This window comes from Mya arenaria, chromosome 1, assembly GCF_026914265.1.
Source record: "Mya arenaria isolate MELC-2E11 chromosome 1, ASM2691426v1".
In the NCBI taxonomy this organism is placed as follows: domain Eukaryota; kingdom Metazoa; phylum Mollusca; class Bivalvia; order Myida; family Myidae; genus Mya; species Mya arenaria.
The window spans coordinates 28,283,403-28,302,380 of record NC_069122.1 but is presented as its reverse complement, the minus strand read 5'-3'; the positions used below and the strand labels follow the sequence as shown (position 1 = coordinate 28,302,380).

The window sequence follows — 18,978 nt, the reverse complement described above, 5'->3', positions numbered from 1 at the left end:
TACCAGTGTATGTTCTCATAGTGCGATGTCTGTATCAGGTGTATGTTCTCAAACAGTGATGTCTGTACCAGGTGTATGTTCTAAAACTGTGATGTCTGTACCAGATGTAGGTTCTCATACATCGATGCCGGCACCAGGTGTATGTTCTCAAACTGTGATGTCTGCACCAGATGTATGTTCCCATACTGTGATGTATGTACCAGGTATATGTTTTCATACATTGATGTCGGTACCAGGTGTTTGTTCTCAGACTGTGATGTCGATACCAGGTGCATGTTTTCAAACTGTGATGTCGGTACAAGGTGTATGTTCTCAAACTGTGATGTCGGTACCAGGTGTATGTTCTCACACTGTGATGTCTGTATCTGGTGCATGTTCTCACATTGTGATGACTGTACCAGGTGTATGTTCTCACACTGTGATGACTGTATCTGGTGCATGTTCTCACATTGTGATGACTGTACCAGTGTATGATCTCAAACTGTGATGACAACACCAGGTGTATGTTCTCACACCGTGATGACTGTATCTGGTGCATGTTCTCATACTGTGATGTCGGTACCAGGTGCATATTCACAAACTGTGATGTCTGTACCAGGTGTATGTTCTTAGACTGTGATGACTGTACCAGGTGTATGTTCTCAAACTGTGATGCTGATACCAGATGTATGTTCTCACACTGTGATGACAGTACCAGGTGCATGTTCACTAAGTGCGATCTCGGTTCCAGGTGTATGTTCTCATACTGTGATGTCTGTACCAGGTGCATGTTCTCAAACTGTGATGACTGTACTAGGTATATGTTCTTACACTATGATGACTGTGCCAGGTGTATGTTCTCACACTGTGATGTCTGTACCAGGTGCATGTTCTCAGACTGTGATGACTGTACCAGGTGCATCTTCTCACACAATGATGACTGTAACAGGTGAATGTTCTACAACTGTGATGTCGGTACCAGGTGTATGTTTTCAAATTGTGATGTCGGTACCAGGTGTATGATCTTAAACTGTGGTGACTGTACCAGGTGTATGTTTTCATAGTGTGATAACAGTACCAGGTGTATGTTCTCATACTGTGATGACAGTACCAGGTACATGTTCTCATACTGTGATGACTGTACCAGATGCATGTTCTCACACTGTGATGTCGGTACCAGGTGTATGTTCTCAAACTGTGATATCTGTACCAGGTGTATGTTCTGATACTGTGATAACAGTACCAGGTGTATGTTCTCATACTGTGATGTCGGTACCAGGTGTATGTTCTCAAACTGTGATGTCTGCACCAGATGTATGTTCCCATACTGTGATGTCTGTACCAGGTATATGTTCTCATACTGTGATGTATGTACCAGGTGTATGTTTTCATACATTGATGTCGGTACCAGGTGTATGTTCTCAGACTGTGATGTCGATACCAGGTGCATGTTCTCAAACTGTGATGTCGGTACAAGGTGTATGTTCTCAAACTGTGATGTCGGTACCAGGTGTATGTTCTCACACTGTGATGTCTGTATCTGGTGCATGTTCTCATATTGTGATGACTGTACCAGGTGTATGTTCTCACACTGTGATGACTGTACCAGTGTATGTTCTCATATTGCGATGTCTGTACCAGGTGCATGTTCTCAAACAGTGATGTATGTACCAGGTTTATGTTCTCAAACTGTGATGTCGGTACCAGGTGCATGTTCTCATACTGTGATGACTGTACCAGGTGTATGTTCTCACACTGTGATGACTGTACCAGGTGTATGTTCTCACATTGAGATGACTGTACCAGTGTATGTTCTCATATTGCGATGTCTGTACCAGGTGTATGATCTCAAACTGTGATGTCTGTACCAGGTGTATGTTCTCAAACTGTGATGACTGTACCAGATGCTTGTTCTCATACATTGCTGCCGGCAGCAAGTGTATGTTCTCAAACTGTGATGTCTGCACCAGATGTATGTTCTCATACTGTGATGTCTGTACCAGGTGTATGTTCTCAAACTGTGATGACTGTACCAGGTGCATGTCCTCATACTGTGATGTCTGTACCAGGTGTATGTTCTCAAACTGTGATGACTGTACCAAGTGCATGTTCTCATACTGTGATGTCGGTACCAGGTGTATGTTCTCAAACTGTGATGTCGGTACCAGTTGTATGTTTTCAAACTGTGATGTCGGTACCAGGTGTATGTTCTCACACTGTGATGACTGCACCAGGTGTATGTTCTCACACTATGATGACTGTACCAGGTGTATGCTCTCACACTGTGATGTCTGTACCAGGTGTATGTTCTCAAACTGTGATGACTGTACCAGGTGTATGTTCTCACATTGTGATGACTGTACCAGTGTATGTTCTCATATTGCGATGTCTGTACCAGGTGCATGTTCTCAAACAGTGATGTATGTACCAGGTTTATGTTCTCAAACTGTGATGTCGGTACCAGATGTATGTTCTCATACTGTGATGTCTGTACCAGGTGTATGTTCTCATACTGTGATGTATTCACCAGGTGTATGTTTTCATACATTTATGTCGGTACCATGTGTATGTTCTCAAATTGTGATGTCGGTACCAGGTGTATGTATTAACACTGTGATTTCGGTACCAGGTGTATGTTATCACATTGTGATGACTGTATCTGGTGCATATTCTCATACTGTGATGTCGGTACCAGGTGCATATTTTCAAACTGTGATGTCTGTACCAGTTGTATGTTCTTGAACTGTGATGACTGTACCAGGTATATGTTTTCAAACTGTGATGTCGATACCAGATGTATGTTCTCACACTGTGATGACTGTACCAGGTGCATGTTCTCATAGTGCGATGTCGGTTCCAGGTGTATGTTCTCATACTGTGATGTCTGTACCAGGTGCATGTTCTCACACTATGATGACTGTACCAGGTGAATGTTCTCATACTGTGATGTCTGTACCAGATGCATGTTCTCAGACTGTGATGACAGTACCAGGTGCATGCTCTCACACTATGATGATTGTAACAGGTGAATGTTCTCAAACTGTGACGTCGGTACCAGGTGTATGTTCTCAAATTGTGATGTCGGTACCAGGCGTATGTTCTCATAGTGTGATAACAGTACCAGTTGTTAGTTCTCATACTGTGATGACAGTACCAGGTACATGTTCTCATACTGTGATGTCGGTACCAGGTCTATGTTCTCAAACTGTGATGTCGGTACCAGGTGTATGCTCTGAAACTGTGATGTCGGTACCAGGTGTATGTTCTCAAACTGTGATGTTGGTACCAGGTGAATGTTCTCAAACTGTGATGTCGGTACCAGGTGCATGTTCTCAAACTGTGATGTCTGTACCAGGTGTATGTTCTCAAACTGTGATGGCTGTACCAGGTGTATGTTCTCATAGAACGATGACTGTACCAGGTGTATGTTTTCAAACTGTGATGACAGTACCAGGTGTATGTTCTCACACTGTGATGACAATACCAGGTGTATGTTCTCATAGTGCGATGACTGTACCAGGTGTATGTTCTCATAGTGTGATGACAGTACTAGGTGTATGTTCTCATGCTGTGATGACAGTACCATGTGTATGTTCTCAAACTTCTTAAAACACTTCGACAAACCTTTTCACAATACGGCCGTCTGACGGAGCACTTCACAACATTATTTTGGAAACAGGTTTGTCGAAGTGTTTGATAAAACGAATGACCTCATCAATTTTCGGTAATAAAACACATGTGGGTCTCCTTAAGCGGCATAGACTGCCCTTTGTTTAATTTAAAATGGTGTTGTAAATGAAACATATCTTTGATTTAAGTCTTCATTTTAAGCAAATGCTTGCCTTCCGATGTAGCATATATGACGTAATTTATCACGTGGTATACACACACTGATATACTTTGAGGATTTTTATGTGCTGAATTAAATGCTCTGTATGAATTAGGTCAGATTTCTGAAATTTACTTTTTCAAGAAATGGAATATCATCTCACATGTCACACAGACTACACACGTATCATATTCCCTCACTCTTAATTTGAGATGATTTTAAATATTACGTCGTCATCAAAAATGATTTGTAGGTAATTGTAACTCTTAGGAAAAGGCAGTCGAAATGCATTTTGAAATTATCAGCATTCTACACTTTCCACACGTTGTGAATGGGTCTTCTTAATCCGATCCTGTAGATACGTGTGTAGTCTGTTGCCATTGGTTAAACTCACTGACAACTGTTTAATGATTCTTTGAAGTAAAAGGTAATGATTTATAATCTTGATCGCTGTACTGTTGCATCGTGTTTCGAAATATACAAGATTTATGACAATCACTTAAAAACATTGATCTTTAGAAGTGTGTTTTGTCGGTATATGTTTTTCGACATTGGATTATTATAACCAAATAACTGTCATTAACGAGAACATGGTTACATATTTTAAAGCAATGATTAAAGCTGCACTCTCACAGATTTACCGTTTTTACATTTTTTTTATTTTTTATCTTGGAAAGAGGAATTTTTTGCGTAAATATCTGAAAACCAATGATAAAAGATTGCTGACAAAAGATCAGAGCGCAGATTTCCATATTTCCGTTCGAAAATTAATGTTTTATGGTTTAAACCGTTACTAGCGGTTCAAGTAAAATGCATAAAACATGGATTTTTGAACTTTTTGAATATGAAATTCTGCGATCTAATTTTAGTTTATTTAATTTGAGTTTATTAGAGGAAGGCATACATGTTAATTTCACTGAAATTATTTCTCCACTGTCACTCACAGGGCACTATTTTTCAGTTGCAGACACTGCTTTTACCAGGCGTGAGTATGACAGTGCTGGAATTGTAAAGCATTTATTTTACATATTAACAATAGACAAAAATAGTCAAAACATAATCAAAGAAATCTGCAAGGGGAATCGCGCGCGCCTTGTAGGCTGCGCTGACTTGACGTCATAAAAAGAAGTTGCGTTTCTCCTTATTTTGAATGAAATAACGGCAGATAAATCCAACACACATCGGATCACATTCCCCGTTTTCCAAACTGATACTTGATATTTTAAGAATAATGAGTCAAAGCTGGTCTACTACCTGTCCTGAATAAAATAAACGATGATAGTACCGTCAGTATGCTGTCCATTTATTTGAATGTTTAACAATCATTTTTATTAACGTTATTGGACGTTAATCGTATGCATTTTATGTCTTTACCATCCGTCCAATGCAGACGCTCTAAAACCTCCTTAAAACATTCCTAGTGTGCCGAAAAAAATGTCGTACGGAGCTGTGCTACCTAGCAGAAGAAACTGACTGCCGGCGCTTCATCATGTGCGAAGAGGTGGCCCCGGGCAACCAGTATACTGCCACTGTCATGCAGTGCGCCTACGGCACCTTCTGGGCGGGTCTCCAGGTTGAGAGGACAATTTTATGTGACTCGCAAAAAAACGTCAACTGCAGCATCAGTAAGTTGTTACGTCATTACAATGTGGGTAAATGGTTCCATCCCGACATCTCCCTGGGGTAATTGATGTCATCCAAGTAATTCGATCTAGGCGTACCGAACATATCTAAGGTCAAAATACGTTTATGTAATGCTGGGCTAACTAACAAACAATATAAAAATGTTGAGGTTATGAACATAGTCATAAAAAATACCATGCGTAACAGTTACGCCTTTTGATTAGAACTTGTAATGCTGATGGGCTAATTTATAATGCTGATATTGTTACTGCGAATGGTTCCGTTGCAATCTTATAGCATTAAGCCCTTTGTAGACATATCGCTGCTGTTACACTTTTGTCGTTTTGTTTCTTTAGTTAATTGTTTTCATGAAAAGACAAACGAACATCCTATAATTCGCCGATGACTTTACTTGCCTACTTGCCTACTTGACTACTCACCAATACAACAAACCTGCATAGTCGCCGATGACTTTACTTGCCTACTTGCTTACTCACTATTGCGACAAACCTGCAAAGTCGCCGATGACTTTACTTGCCTACTCACTAATGCGACAAACCTGCAAAGTCGCCGATGACTTTACTTGCCTACTCACTAATGCGACAAACCTGCATAATCGCCGATGACTTTACTTGCCTACTCACTAATGCGACAAACCTGCATAGTCGCCGATGACTTTACTTGCCTACTCACTAATGCGACAAACCTGCATAGTCGCCGATGACTTTACTTGCCTACTCACTAATGCGACAAACCTGCATAGTCGCCGATGACTTTACTTGCCTACTCACTAATGCGACAAACCTGCATAGTCGCCGATGACTTTACTTGCCTACTCACTAATGCTACAAACTTGCATAGTCGCCGATGACTTTACTTTCCTACTCACTAATGCGACAAACCTGCATAATCGCCGATGACTTTACTTGCCTACTCACTAATGCGTTCGTTACTAATGTTTTATTTTCAATAAATCTTTCTGCGCAAAAAAGGACAATTCAAATGTTATTATAATTATAACTGCGCAAAAAAGGACAATCGAAATGTTATTATAATAATAAATGCGCAATAAAGGACAATCCAAATGTTATTATAATAATAACTGCGCAAAAAGGACAATCCAAGTGTTATTATAATAATAACTGCGCAAAAAAGGACAATCCAAATGTTATTATAATAATAACTGCGCAAAAAAGGACAATCCAACTGTTATAATAATAATAACTGCGCAAAAAGGACAATCCAAATGTTATTATAAAAATAAATGCGCAAAAAAGGACAATCCAAATGTTATTTTAATAATAACTGCGCAAAAAAGGACAATCCAAATGTTATTATAATAATAACTGCGCAAAAACGGACAATCCAAATGTTATTATATTAATAACTGCGCAAAAAAGGACAATCCAAATGTTATTATAATATTAACTGCGCAAAAAGGACAATCCAAATGGTATTATAATAATAAATGCGCAAAAAAGGACAATTCAAATGTTATTATAATAATAAACGCGCAAAAAATGACAATCCAAATGGTATTATAATAACAAATGCGCAAAAAAGGACAATCCAAATGTTATTATAATAATAAATGCGCAAAAAAGGACAATCCAAATGTTATTATAATAATAAATGCGCAAAAAAGGACAATCCAAATGTTATTATAATAATAACTGCGCAAAAAAGGACAATCCAAATGTTATTATAATAATAAATGCGCATAAAAGGACAATCCAAATGTTATTATAATAATAACTGCGCAAAAAAAGGACAATCCAAATGTTATTATAATAATAAATGCGCAAAAAAGGACAATCCAAATGTTATTATAATAATAACTGCGCAAAAAAGGACAATCCAAATGTTATTATAATAATAACTGCGCAAAAAGGACAATCCAAATGTTATTTTAATAATAACTGCGCAAAAAGGACAATTTAAATGTTATTATTTTTCAAATGTTATTTTAATGATAATGTTTGAAATGTGCTTTTTGCGCAGAAGGACTCTGTTAATTGTATCCCGGCACAACTTATTGCCGATTACACAGATAAATAAATACTTAAATACATCTAAAAGGATGAAACATGCATTTAAAAAAGCACAACAATGAATTTGAAGTGACAAAGGACGGTTGAGTAATGATTGTGCCTTCATGGAATCAAAGAACTTTCATCGATCATATGCTTTTATTTAGTTATAGGATTATTAAGAGGTCGACTTCGAGTTAGACCTACTGAACGAGAACAATTGTATTGCATGACCAGTTACATTAATACATCTTTCGTTTATTCAGATTATTGCGAGGGGCGAAAGGAAGGCGAGAAGTTTGACCTTCAGGACTCAAATTGCAAGATATACTGGGAGTGCAGTAGTGGAGGTAGGATAGGCTTCCTTGAAACAGGGTCATCGTAAATTTTTGGCTACAGGGCTAGTCCTTGTAATTATCATTGCACTATTATAATAATTATGATAAGAGCTTTAATGAAATAATTTTCATTTATTACCTCCTTATTTTAACTTTTTTTATATGTGTACGTAAAACCATAAACTGAAACAACGAGTGTCTGTTACGAACACTTAGTGGTCGACGTGATTCTTTGGTCTTTGCTAGTATTAATCAACTTAATGTGGTCGTCTCGGTGCACCAACAACAGTAGTTCGGAATTTTCAAAAAGGTAATGTTTTGGTGTGTGATGGTGTGTGCGCGCCCCCGTTGGTCTGTAAGTGTGTGCGCGCCCCCGTTGGTCTGTAAGTGTTTGCGCGCCCCCGTTAGTCTGTGTGTGCGCGCCCCCGTTGGTCTGTAAGTGTTTGCACGCCCCCGTTGGTCTGTAAGTGTGTGCGCGCCCCCGTTGGTCTGTAAGTGTTTGCGCGCCCCCGTTGGTCTGTGTGTGCGCGCCCCCGTTGGTCTGTAAGTGTTTGCGCGCCCCCGTTGGTCTGTAAGTGTGTGCGCGCCCCCGTTGGTCTGTAAGTGTGTGCGCGCCCCCGTTGGTCTGTAAGTGTTTGCGCGCCCCCGTTGGTCTGTAAGAGTGTGCGCGCCCCCGTTGGTCTGTAAGTGTGTGCGCGCCCCCGTTGGTCTGTAAGTGTTTGCGCGCCCCCGTTGGTCTGTAAGTGTTTGCGCGCCCCCGTTGGTCTGTAAGTGTTTGCGCGCCCCCGTTGGTCAGTAAGTGTGTGCGCGCCCCCGTTGGTCTGTAAGTGTGTGCGCGCCCCCGTTGGTCTGTAAGTGTTTACGCGCCCCCATTGGTCCGTAAGTGTTTGCGCGCCCCCGTTGGTCTGTAAGTGTGTGCGTATGCGTTAGGGTGTTCTATATTTTAAATTATTTTCACAAGGAGCCCCATTTCCTGTACAGCTAGGTAGCTCTTATCTTGTTTTCAGTGTTCAGCATACAGTTTCTGTTACATACTTAAGTAGATCTGATAGGAAAAGCCCCAGTGCGGGGCTTGCAGGGGGCATCAGGACATGGCGTTTCAGGGAGCGTTACTTAGGGGCATAACCTTTTGACATGCCCTCTTCCCTGCGAAACGAAATTTATTTGGTAAAACTAACACGGTCTAACAATAGGACAATAGGACGATGTTCGACCTGGTTTAATTATCGAGTTAATGCATGCTTAATCTAATAATATTATTTAAACTTAAATAATACCTGAATTTTCAAACAATAAAATCGTTGTTATTTCAATTTAGCAGTTAAACTAAATGATGTTACTCTTGGAATCTTAATTATTTATGCAATAATACACTGACAATCATTTTAAACTAAGACAAATTAAATACGCTCGATAGTAAGACTTGCTGTTTTTAAGTGTAAAATACATGACGTCATAATTTCGTTTATTTAAAAAAACAATATCAAACACAACACACTATTATAATGTTAATAAAAAGTCATTTTAATCTTGAATATTTCACACAATATCAATACCTTCTGTTACACGTACGTGTATCATTTGATTGTAGTGTTGACTCCATCGTGTTGCGGCGAACAACGGAAGTTTGACCCAAAAGCAAAAGCATGTGTGGCCGATTTAACCTGCGCTGACCAGTGTACGATCAAGAAAGGTAATTTATACACAGGACTTCTGAATAAAAAAAGTCCGATGTTTTATAATTTCGATGTCACGAAACTCAAAGACGATAAGACAATTACAAATCACCTCAACACTAAACTATCATGGTTTAATACGATGCTAATGGTCTACTACATATTACCTTGACAACGCCAAAGCCACTTCAAATAAACATAATTGTTATGTTGTATTATGTGTACGTAAGAAATGCTGAAACCCTGTGTCTTACATCTTACCTTTTTTCATGCTTTAAACAGTAAATATGTGTTATTGGTTGCCGCATGAACGGTAACCGCTGGCTTTTCCACAAAGTGTATCCAACCGTGATGACTGTACCAGGTATATGTTCTCACACTGTGATGAATGTACCAGGTGTATGTTCTCATACTGTGATGTCGGTACCAGGTGCATGTTCTCACACTGTGATGACTGTACCAGGTGTATGTTCTCATACTGTGATGACTGTAACAGGTGTATGTTCTCAAACAGTGATGTCGGTACCAGGTGTATGTTCTCTTAGTACGATGACTGTAACAGGTGTATGTTCTCATAGTGTGATGTCTGTACCAGGTATATGTTCTCAAACAGAGATGTCGGTACCAGGTGTATGTTCTCACACTGTGATGTCTGTACCAGGTGTATGTTCTCATAGTGCGATGTCTGTACCAGGTGTATGTTCTCAAACAAAGATATCTGTACCAGGTGTATGTTCTCAAACTGTGATGTTTGTACCAGATGTATGTTCTCATACACTGATGTCGGCACCAGGTGTATTTTCTCAAACTGTGATGTCTGTATCAGATGTATGTTCTCATACGGTGATGTCTGTACCAGGTGTATGTTCTCAAACTGTGATGTCTGTACCAGGTGTATGTTTTCATACACTGATGTTGGTACCAGGTATATGTTCTCAAACTGTGATGTCGGTACCAGGTGTATGTTCTCACACTCTGATGTCTGTACCAGGTGTATGTTCTCACATTGTGATGACTGTACCAGTGTATGTTCTCAAAATGTGATGACAGTACCAGGTGTATGTTCTCACACTGTGATGACTGTATCTGGTGCATGTTCTCATACTGTGATGTCGGTTCAAGGTGAATGTTCTCAAACTGTGATGACTATACCAGGTATATTTTCTCAAACTGTGATGACTGTACAAGTAGTATGTTGTCACACAGTGATGACTGTACCAGGTGTATGTTCTCATACTGTGATGTCTGTACGAGGTGAAAGTTCTCAAACTGTGATGACTGTACCAGGTATATGTTCTCAAACTGTGATATCGGTACCAGGTGCATGTTCCCATACTGTGATGACTGTACCATGTGTATATTCTCACACTGTGATGACAGTACCAGGTGCATGTTCTCGTAGTGCGATGTCGGTACCAGGTGTATGTTCTCATACTGTGATGTCTGTACCATGTGTATATTATCACACTGTGATGACAGTACCAGGTGCATGTTCTCTTAGTGCGATGTCGGTACCAGGTGTATGTTCTCATACTGTGATGTCTGAACCAAGTCCATGTTCTCAAACTGTGATGACTGTACCAGGTATATGTTCTCACACAATGATGATTGTACCAGGAGAATGATCTCATACTGTGATGTCTGTACCAAACGCATGTTCTCAGACTGTGATGACTGTCCCAGTAGTATGTTCTCAAACTGTGATGTCTGTCGAGATGTATGTTCTCATACTGTGATGACTGTACCCGGTGTATGTTCTCATAGTGCGATGTCGGTACCAGGTGTACGTTCTCATACTGTGATGACTGTACCAGTAGTATGTTCTCATAGTGCGATGTCGGTACCAGGTGTATGTTCTCATACTGTGATGACTGTACCCGGTGTATGTTCTCATAGTGCGATGTCTGCACCAGGTGTATGTTCTCATACTGTGATGACTGTACCAGGTGTATGTTCTCATACTGTGATAACTGAACCCGGTGTATGTTCTCATAGTGCGATGTCGCTACCAAGTGTATGTTCTCAAACTGTGATGACTGTACCAGGTGTACCTTATCATACTGTGATGACTGTACAAATAGTATGTTGTCACACTTAGATGACTGTACCAGGTGTATGTTCTCAGACTGTGATGACTGTACCAGGTGCAAGTTCTCAAACTGTGATGACTGTACCAGGTATATGTTCTCAAACTGTGATATCGGTACCAGGTGCATGTTCTCATACTGTGATGTCGGTACCAGGTGCATGTTCTCATACTGTGATGTCGGTACCAGGTGGATGTTCTCAAACTGTGATGTCAATACCAGGTGTATGTTCTCATAGTGCAATACCGGTACCAGGTGCATGTTCTCATACTGCGATGTCGGTACAAGTTGTATGTTCTCATACTGTAATTTCTGTACCAAGTGTATGTTCTCATATTGTGATGACTGTACCAGGTACATGTTCTCATATTGTGATGTCTGTATCAGGTGTATGTTCTCAAACTGTGATGTCGGTACCAGGTGTATGTTCTCATACTGCGATGTCGGTACCAGGTGTATGTTCTCATACTGTGATGTCTGTACCAGGTGTATGTTCTCATACTGTGATGACTGTACCAGATACATGTTCTCATATTGTGATGTCGGTACCAGGTGTATGTTCTCCTACTGTGATGTCGGTACCAGGTGTATGTTCTCAAACTGTGATGTCTGTACCAGGTATATGTTCTCAACCTGTGAAGTCGGTACCAGGTGTATGTTCTCATACTGTCATGACTTTACCAGGTGTATGTTCTCAAACTGTGATGTCGGTACCAGGTGTATGTTTTCATAGTTCGATGACTGTACCAGGTGTATGTACCCAAACTGTGATGACAGTACCATATGTATGTTCTCAAACTGTGATGAATGTACCAAGCGCATGTTCTCATACTGTGATGTCGGTACCAGGTGCATGTTCTCAAACAGTGATGTCGGTACCAGGTGTATGTTCTCAAACTGTGATATCGGTACCAGGTGTATGTTCTCAAACTGTGATGTCGGTACCAGGTGTATGTTCTCAAACTGTGATGGCTGTACCAGGTGTATGTTCTCATAGTGCGATGTCGGTACCAGGTGTATATTCTCAATCTGTGATGACTGTACAAGTAGTATGTTCTCATACTGCGATGTCGGAACCAGGTGTATGTTCTCATACTGTGATAACTGTACACGGTGTATGTTCTCATAGTGCGATGTCGGTACCAGGTGTATATTCTTAATCTGTGATGACTGTACCAGGTGTATGTTCTCATACTGTGGTGACTGTACCCGGTGTATGTTCTCATAGTGCGATGTCGGTACCAGGTGTATGTTCTTAAACTGTGATGACTGTACCAGGTGTATGTCATCATACTGTGATGACTGTACCAGTAGTATTTTGTCACACTGTGAAGACAGTGTCAGGTGTATGTTCTCATACTGTGATGTCTGTACCAGGTGCAAGTTCGCAATCTGTGATGACTGTACCAAGTATATGTTCAAAAACTGTGATGTCGGTACTAGGTGTATGTTCTCATAGTGCGATGTCGGTACCAGGTGCATATTGTGATGTCTGTATCAGGTGTATGTTCTCATACTGTCATGACTGTACTAGATGTATGTTCTCACACTGCGATGTCTGTACCAGGTACATGTTCTCATACTGTTATGACTGTTTCAGGTACATGTTCTCACACTGTGATGTCTGTACCAGGTGCATGTTCTCATACTGTAATGTCTGTACCAGGTGCATGTTCTCATGTTGTAATGCCGGTAGCAGGTCCATGATCTCAAACTGTGATTTCGGTACCAGGTGTATGTTCTCTGATTGCGATGTCTGTACCAGATGTATGTTTTCATACTGCGATGTCGGTGATGTCTGTACCAGGTGCATGTTCTCATAGTGTGATGTCGGCAACAGGTCCATGATCTCAAACTGTCATTTCGGTACTAGGTGTATGTTCTCATATTGTGATGTCTGTACCAGATGTATGTTTTCATACTGCGATGTATGAACCAGGTGTATATTCTCATGTTGTGATGTCTGTACCAGGTGCATGTTCTCACACTGTGATGTCTGTACCAGGTGCATGTTCTCATACTGTGATGACAGTACCAGGTGCATGTTCTCATATTGTGATGTCGGTACCAGGTATATGTTCTAATTATGTGATGACTGTACCAGTAGTATGTTCTCATGCTGTGATGACTGTTCCAGGTGTATGTTCTCATAGTGCGATGACTGTACCCGGTGTATGTTCTCATACTGTAATGACTGAAGCAGGTGTATGTTTTCAAACTGTGATGTCGGTACCAGGTGTATGTTCTCAAACTGTGATGACTGTACCAGGTGTATGTTTTCAAACTGTGATGTCGGTACCAGATGTATGTTCTCATACTGTGATGACTGTACCAGGTGTATGTTCTCAAACTTTGATGTCGGTACCTGGTGTATGTTCTCATAGTGCGATGACTGTACCAGTTGTATGTTCTCACCCTGCGATAACTGTACCAGGTGTATGTTCTCACATTTTGACGACTGTACCAGGTGTATGTTCTCAAACTGTGATGACTGTACCAGGTGTATGTTCTGATACAGTGATGACAGTACCAGGTGCATGTTCTCACACAGTGATGACAGTAACAGGTGTATGTTCTCCTACTGTGATGTCTGTACCAGGTGTATGTTCTCACACTATGATGACTGTACCAGGTGCATGTTCTCATACTATGATGATTGTACCAGATATATGTTCTCACACTCAGATGGATGTACCAGGTGTATGTTCTCACATTGTGATGACTGTAAAAGGTGCAAGTTCTCACACTGTGATGACTGTTCCAGGTGTATGTTCTCACATTGTGATGACAGTACCAGGTGTATGTTCTCAAACTGTGTTGACTGTACCAGGTGTATTTTCTCTTACTGTGATGACAGTATCAGATGCATGTTCTCACACAGTGATGACTGTAACAGGCGTATGTTCTCCTTCTGTGATGTCTGTACCAGGTGTATTTTCTTTTACTTCGATGATAGTACCTAGTGCATATTCTCACAGTGTAATGTCAGTACCAGGTGCATGTTCTCAAACTGTGATAACAGTACCAGGTGCCTGTTTTCACACTGTCATGGTTCTACCAGGTGTATGTTCTCATACTGTGATGACTGTACCAGGTGTATGTTCTCATACTGCGATGTAGGTACCAGGTGTATGTTCTCATACTGCGATGACGTTACCAGGTGTATGTTCTCATACTGCGATGTCGTTACCAGGTGTATGTTCTCATACTGTGATGTCGGTGCCAGGTGTATGTTCTCATACTCCGTTATCGGTACCAGGTGCATATTCTCATAATGTGGTGATGTTCTCATACTGTGATGTCTGTTCCAGATGTATGTTCTCATACTTCGATGATTGTACCAGTAGTATGTTCTCATACTGTGATGACTGTACCAGTAGTATGTTCTCATACTTTGATGATGTTACCAGTGTATGTTCTCACACTGCGATGATTGTACTAGGTGCTTGTTTTCACACTGTGATGACTCTACCAGTTGTATGTTCTCATACTGCGATGACTGTAACAGGTGCATGTTCTCACACTGTGATGACTGTACCAGTTGTATGTTCTCATACTGCGATGACTGTACCAGGTGCATGTTCTAACATTGTGATGGATGTACCAAGTGTATGTTCTCACATTGTGATGACTGTACCAGTTGCATGTTCTCACACTCTGCTGGATGTACCAGGTGTAAGTTCTCACATTCTGATGACTGTACCAGGTGCATGTTCTCACACTGTGATGGATGTACCAGGTGTATGTTCTCACACTGTGATGACTGTACCAGGTGCATGTTCTCACACTGTGATGAATGTACCAGGTGTATGTTCTCAAATTGTGATGACTGGACCAGGTGAATGTTCTCACATTGTTATGATTGTACCAGGTGCAAGTCCTCACACTGTGATGACTGTACCAGGTGTAAGTTCTCATAGTGTGATAACTTTACCAGGTACATGTTCTCACACTGTGATGACAGTACCAGTTGTATGTTCTCACACTGTGATGACTTTACCAGGTGTATTTTCTCATACTGTGATTACAGTACCAGGTGTATTTTCTAATATTAAGATGACTGTACCAGGTTTATGTTCTCTTACTGTGATGACAGTACCAAGTGCATGTTCTCACACCGTGATGACTGTACCAGGTGCATGTTCTCACACTGTGATGACAGTACCACATGTATGCTCTCATATTGTGATGACTGTACCAGGTGCATGTTCTCACTCGGTGATGACAGTACCAGGTGCATTTTCTCACACTGTGATGACTGTGCAAGGTGCATGTTCTCCGTCTCTGATGACTGTACCAGGTGTATGTTCTCACTCTTTGTTGACTGTACCAGATGTATGTTCTCACACTGTGATGACAGTACTAGGTATATGTTCTCATATTTTTATGACAGTACCATGTGTATGTTCTCATACTGTGATGACAGTACCAGGTGCATTTTCTCATACGGTGATGTCTGTACCAGGTGTTTGTTCTAACACTGTGATGTCGGTACCAGGTGTATGTTCTCACACAGGGATGACTGTACCAGTTTGTACCAGGTGTATGTTCTCACACTGTGATGACAGTACAAGGTGTATGTTCTCATACTGTGATGACTGTACTAGGTGTATGTTCTCATACTGTGATGAGAGTACCAGTTGTATGTTCTCATACTGTGATGACTGTACCAGGTGTATGTTCTCACACTGTGATGACAGTATCAGGTGCATGTTCTCATACTTTGATGTCTGTACCAGGTGTATGTTCTCATACTGTGATGTCTGTACCAGATGCATGTTCTCACACTGTAATGTATGAACCAGGTGTTCTCCCACTATGGTGACTGTAACAGGTGTATTTTCCCACACTGTGACGACAGTACCATGTGTATGTTCTCATACTGTGATAACCGTACCAGGTGCATGTTCTCTTACGGTGATGTCTGTACCAGGTGTTTGTTCTAACACTGTGATGTCGGTACCAGGTGAATGTTCTCATACGATGATGTCTGTACCAGGTGTTTGTTCTAACCCTGTGATGTCGGTACCAGGTGAATGTTCTCATACGATGATGTCTGTACCAGGTGTTTGTTCTAACACTGTGATGTCGGTACCAGGTGAATGTTCTCATACGATGATGACTGTACCAGGTGCATGTTCTCATACGGTGATGTCTGTACCAGGTGTTTGTTCTAACACTGTGATGTCGGTACCAGGTGTATGTTCTCATACGGTGATGTCTGTACCAGGTGTATGTTCTAACACTGTGATGTTGGTACCATGTGAATGTTCTGATATCTGTAGCAGGTGCATTTTCTCACACTGTGATGACTGTGCCAGGTGCATGTTCTCCTTCTGTGATGACTGTATCAGGTGTATGTTCTCACTATGTGCTGACTGTACCAGATGCATGTTCTCATACTGTGATGACAGTACTAGGTGTATGTTCTCATACTGTTATGACAGTACCATATGTATGTTCTCATACTGTGACAATGCACTTTGTCAAATTATTTTTATTAAATTCACAGACACCTTTTAGCCGAAAACGTAATTATATTCATCTGTTAAACAAGTACTTGTACGGCAGCAAATGAGTTTACCTTTTTTTAAATATTTTTTTATTATGTAAGATTATAACGCCACCAAATACAATGTAAATGGACGTAAATATCTATGTAAGACATGCATATTAATCAATCTTTTGCAGACATTTGTAAGAAGGGTGTTCAGAAGTATGAGATCCAGGACAGTCACTGCCGCACATACATGCTGTGCAATGTGGAACTTGGGGACGAACGCTGGTGCTGCCCCTCCGGCCGGAAGTTCGACTCTGGAACCGAGTGTTGTGTGCCGCTTGAGGAGGCCGACAAGTGCAATGACTACTGCCCGCCAGGATATAAAGAATGAAAGCATAAAATATGTGCTGATAAATTGTAGAATCACATCTAATATGTTTGTTTTTTTCATTAAAAATAAGCTTTTGCATATTTGCCCCTTTATCTGTATGCAGATATTCTCAATTGCTAATTAAGATATAAAATGCCATTACACTTGTTAGGACTACACTTCATGATACCATGTCATGAACTTGTTTGAACAGAAATTTATAATATTATTACCTTAGCCTGTACGGGAAACAATTTATGCTGTCATACCGTAAACGTGTACTCATACATACGATCACGCATACACATATGATCATACCAAAGTTCTCCAATATAGCATAGTTTACTTCACTAAGGTGAACACTGCATAACACCATACCTTACTTCTCTAATGTGAACACTGAATAATACCATACCTAACTTCTCTAGAGTAAAAACTGCATAACACCATACCTTACTTCTCTAAGGTGAACACTGAATAATACCATGCCTAACTACTCTAGAGTAAAAACTGCATAACACCATACCTTACTTCTCTAAGGTGAACACTGAATAATACCATACCTAACTTTTCTAGAGTAAAAACTGCATAACACCATACCTTACTTCTCTAAGGTGAACACTGAATAATACCATGCCTAACTACTCTAGAGTAAAAACTGCATAACACCATACCTTACTTCTCTAAGGTGAACACTGAATAATACCATACCTAACTTCTCTAGAGTAAAAAATGCATAACACCATACCTTACTTCTCTAAGGTGAACACTGAATAATACCATGCCTAACTACTCTAGAGTAAACAATGCATAACACCATACCTTACTTCTCTAAGGTGAACTCTGTATAATACCAGACCTAACTTTTATAAGGTGAACAATGCATAACACCATACCTAACTTCTCTAAGGTGAACTCTGTATCATACCAGACCTAACTTCTATAAGGTCAACAATGCATAACACCATACCGAACTTCTCTAAAATGAACACTGCTAATACCATGCCTAACTCCTCAAAGGTGAACAATGCATAATACCAGACCTAACTTCTCTAAGGTGAACAATGCATAACACCATACCTAACTTCTCTAAGGTAAACACTGAATAATACCATGCCTAACTACTCTAGAGTAACAACTGCATAACACCATACCTTACTTCTCTAAGGTGAACACTGAATAATACCATACCTAACTTCTCTAAGGTCAACACTGCTAATACCATGCCTAACTTCTCTAAGGTGAACACTGCAAAATGCCATTCCTAACTTCTCTAAGGTGAACACGGTATAATACCATACCTAACTTCTCTAAGGTGAACACTGCTTAATACCATACCTAACTTCTCCAAGGTGAACACTGCATAATACCATACCTAACTTCTCTAAGGTAAACAATGCATAATACCATACCTAACTTCTCTAAGGTAAACAATGCATAATACCTACCTAAGTTCTCTAAGGTAAACAATGCATAATACCATACCTAACTTCTCTAAGGTAAACAATGCATAATACCATACCTAACTTCTCTAAGGTAAACAATG

General features: G+C 40.4%; 1 protein-coding gene across 4 annotated transcripts in view; it reads left to right on the top strand.

Moving 5' to 3' along the window:
* The window catches only part of LOC128202677 (uncharacterized), a 35,509-nt gene extending 17,586 nt beyond the window's left edge, over window positions 1-17,923 (top strand). For 2 of the 4 annotated variants that reach the window (XM_052903762.1, XM_052903923.1), the window contains 6 exons: window positions 105-203; window positions 4,770-4,793; window positions 5,230-5,433; window positions 7,728-7,811; window positions 9,391-9,492; window positions 17,254-17,921. In XM_052903762.1, coding sequence (XP_052759722.1) covers window positions 105-203; window positions 4,770-4,793; window positions 5,230-5,433; window positions 7,728-7,811; window positions 9,391-9,492; window positions 17,254-17,453 — 713 coding nt within the window. In that variant the 3' untranslated portion in view covers window positions 17,454-17,921. Of the gene's footprint in view, window positions 1-104; window positions 204-4,769; window positions 4,794-5,229; window positions 5,434-7,727; window positions 7,812-9,390; window positions 9,493-17,253 lie in introns of all 4 variants that reach the window. The other 2 variants (XM_052903841.1, XM_052904000.1) reach the window with 2 other exon arrangements.
* The last annotated feature ends 1,055 nt before the right edge of the window (window positions 17,924-18,978 follow it).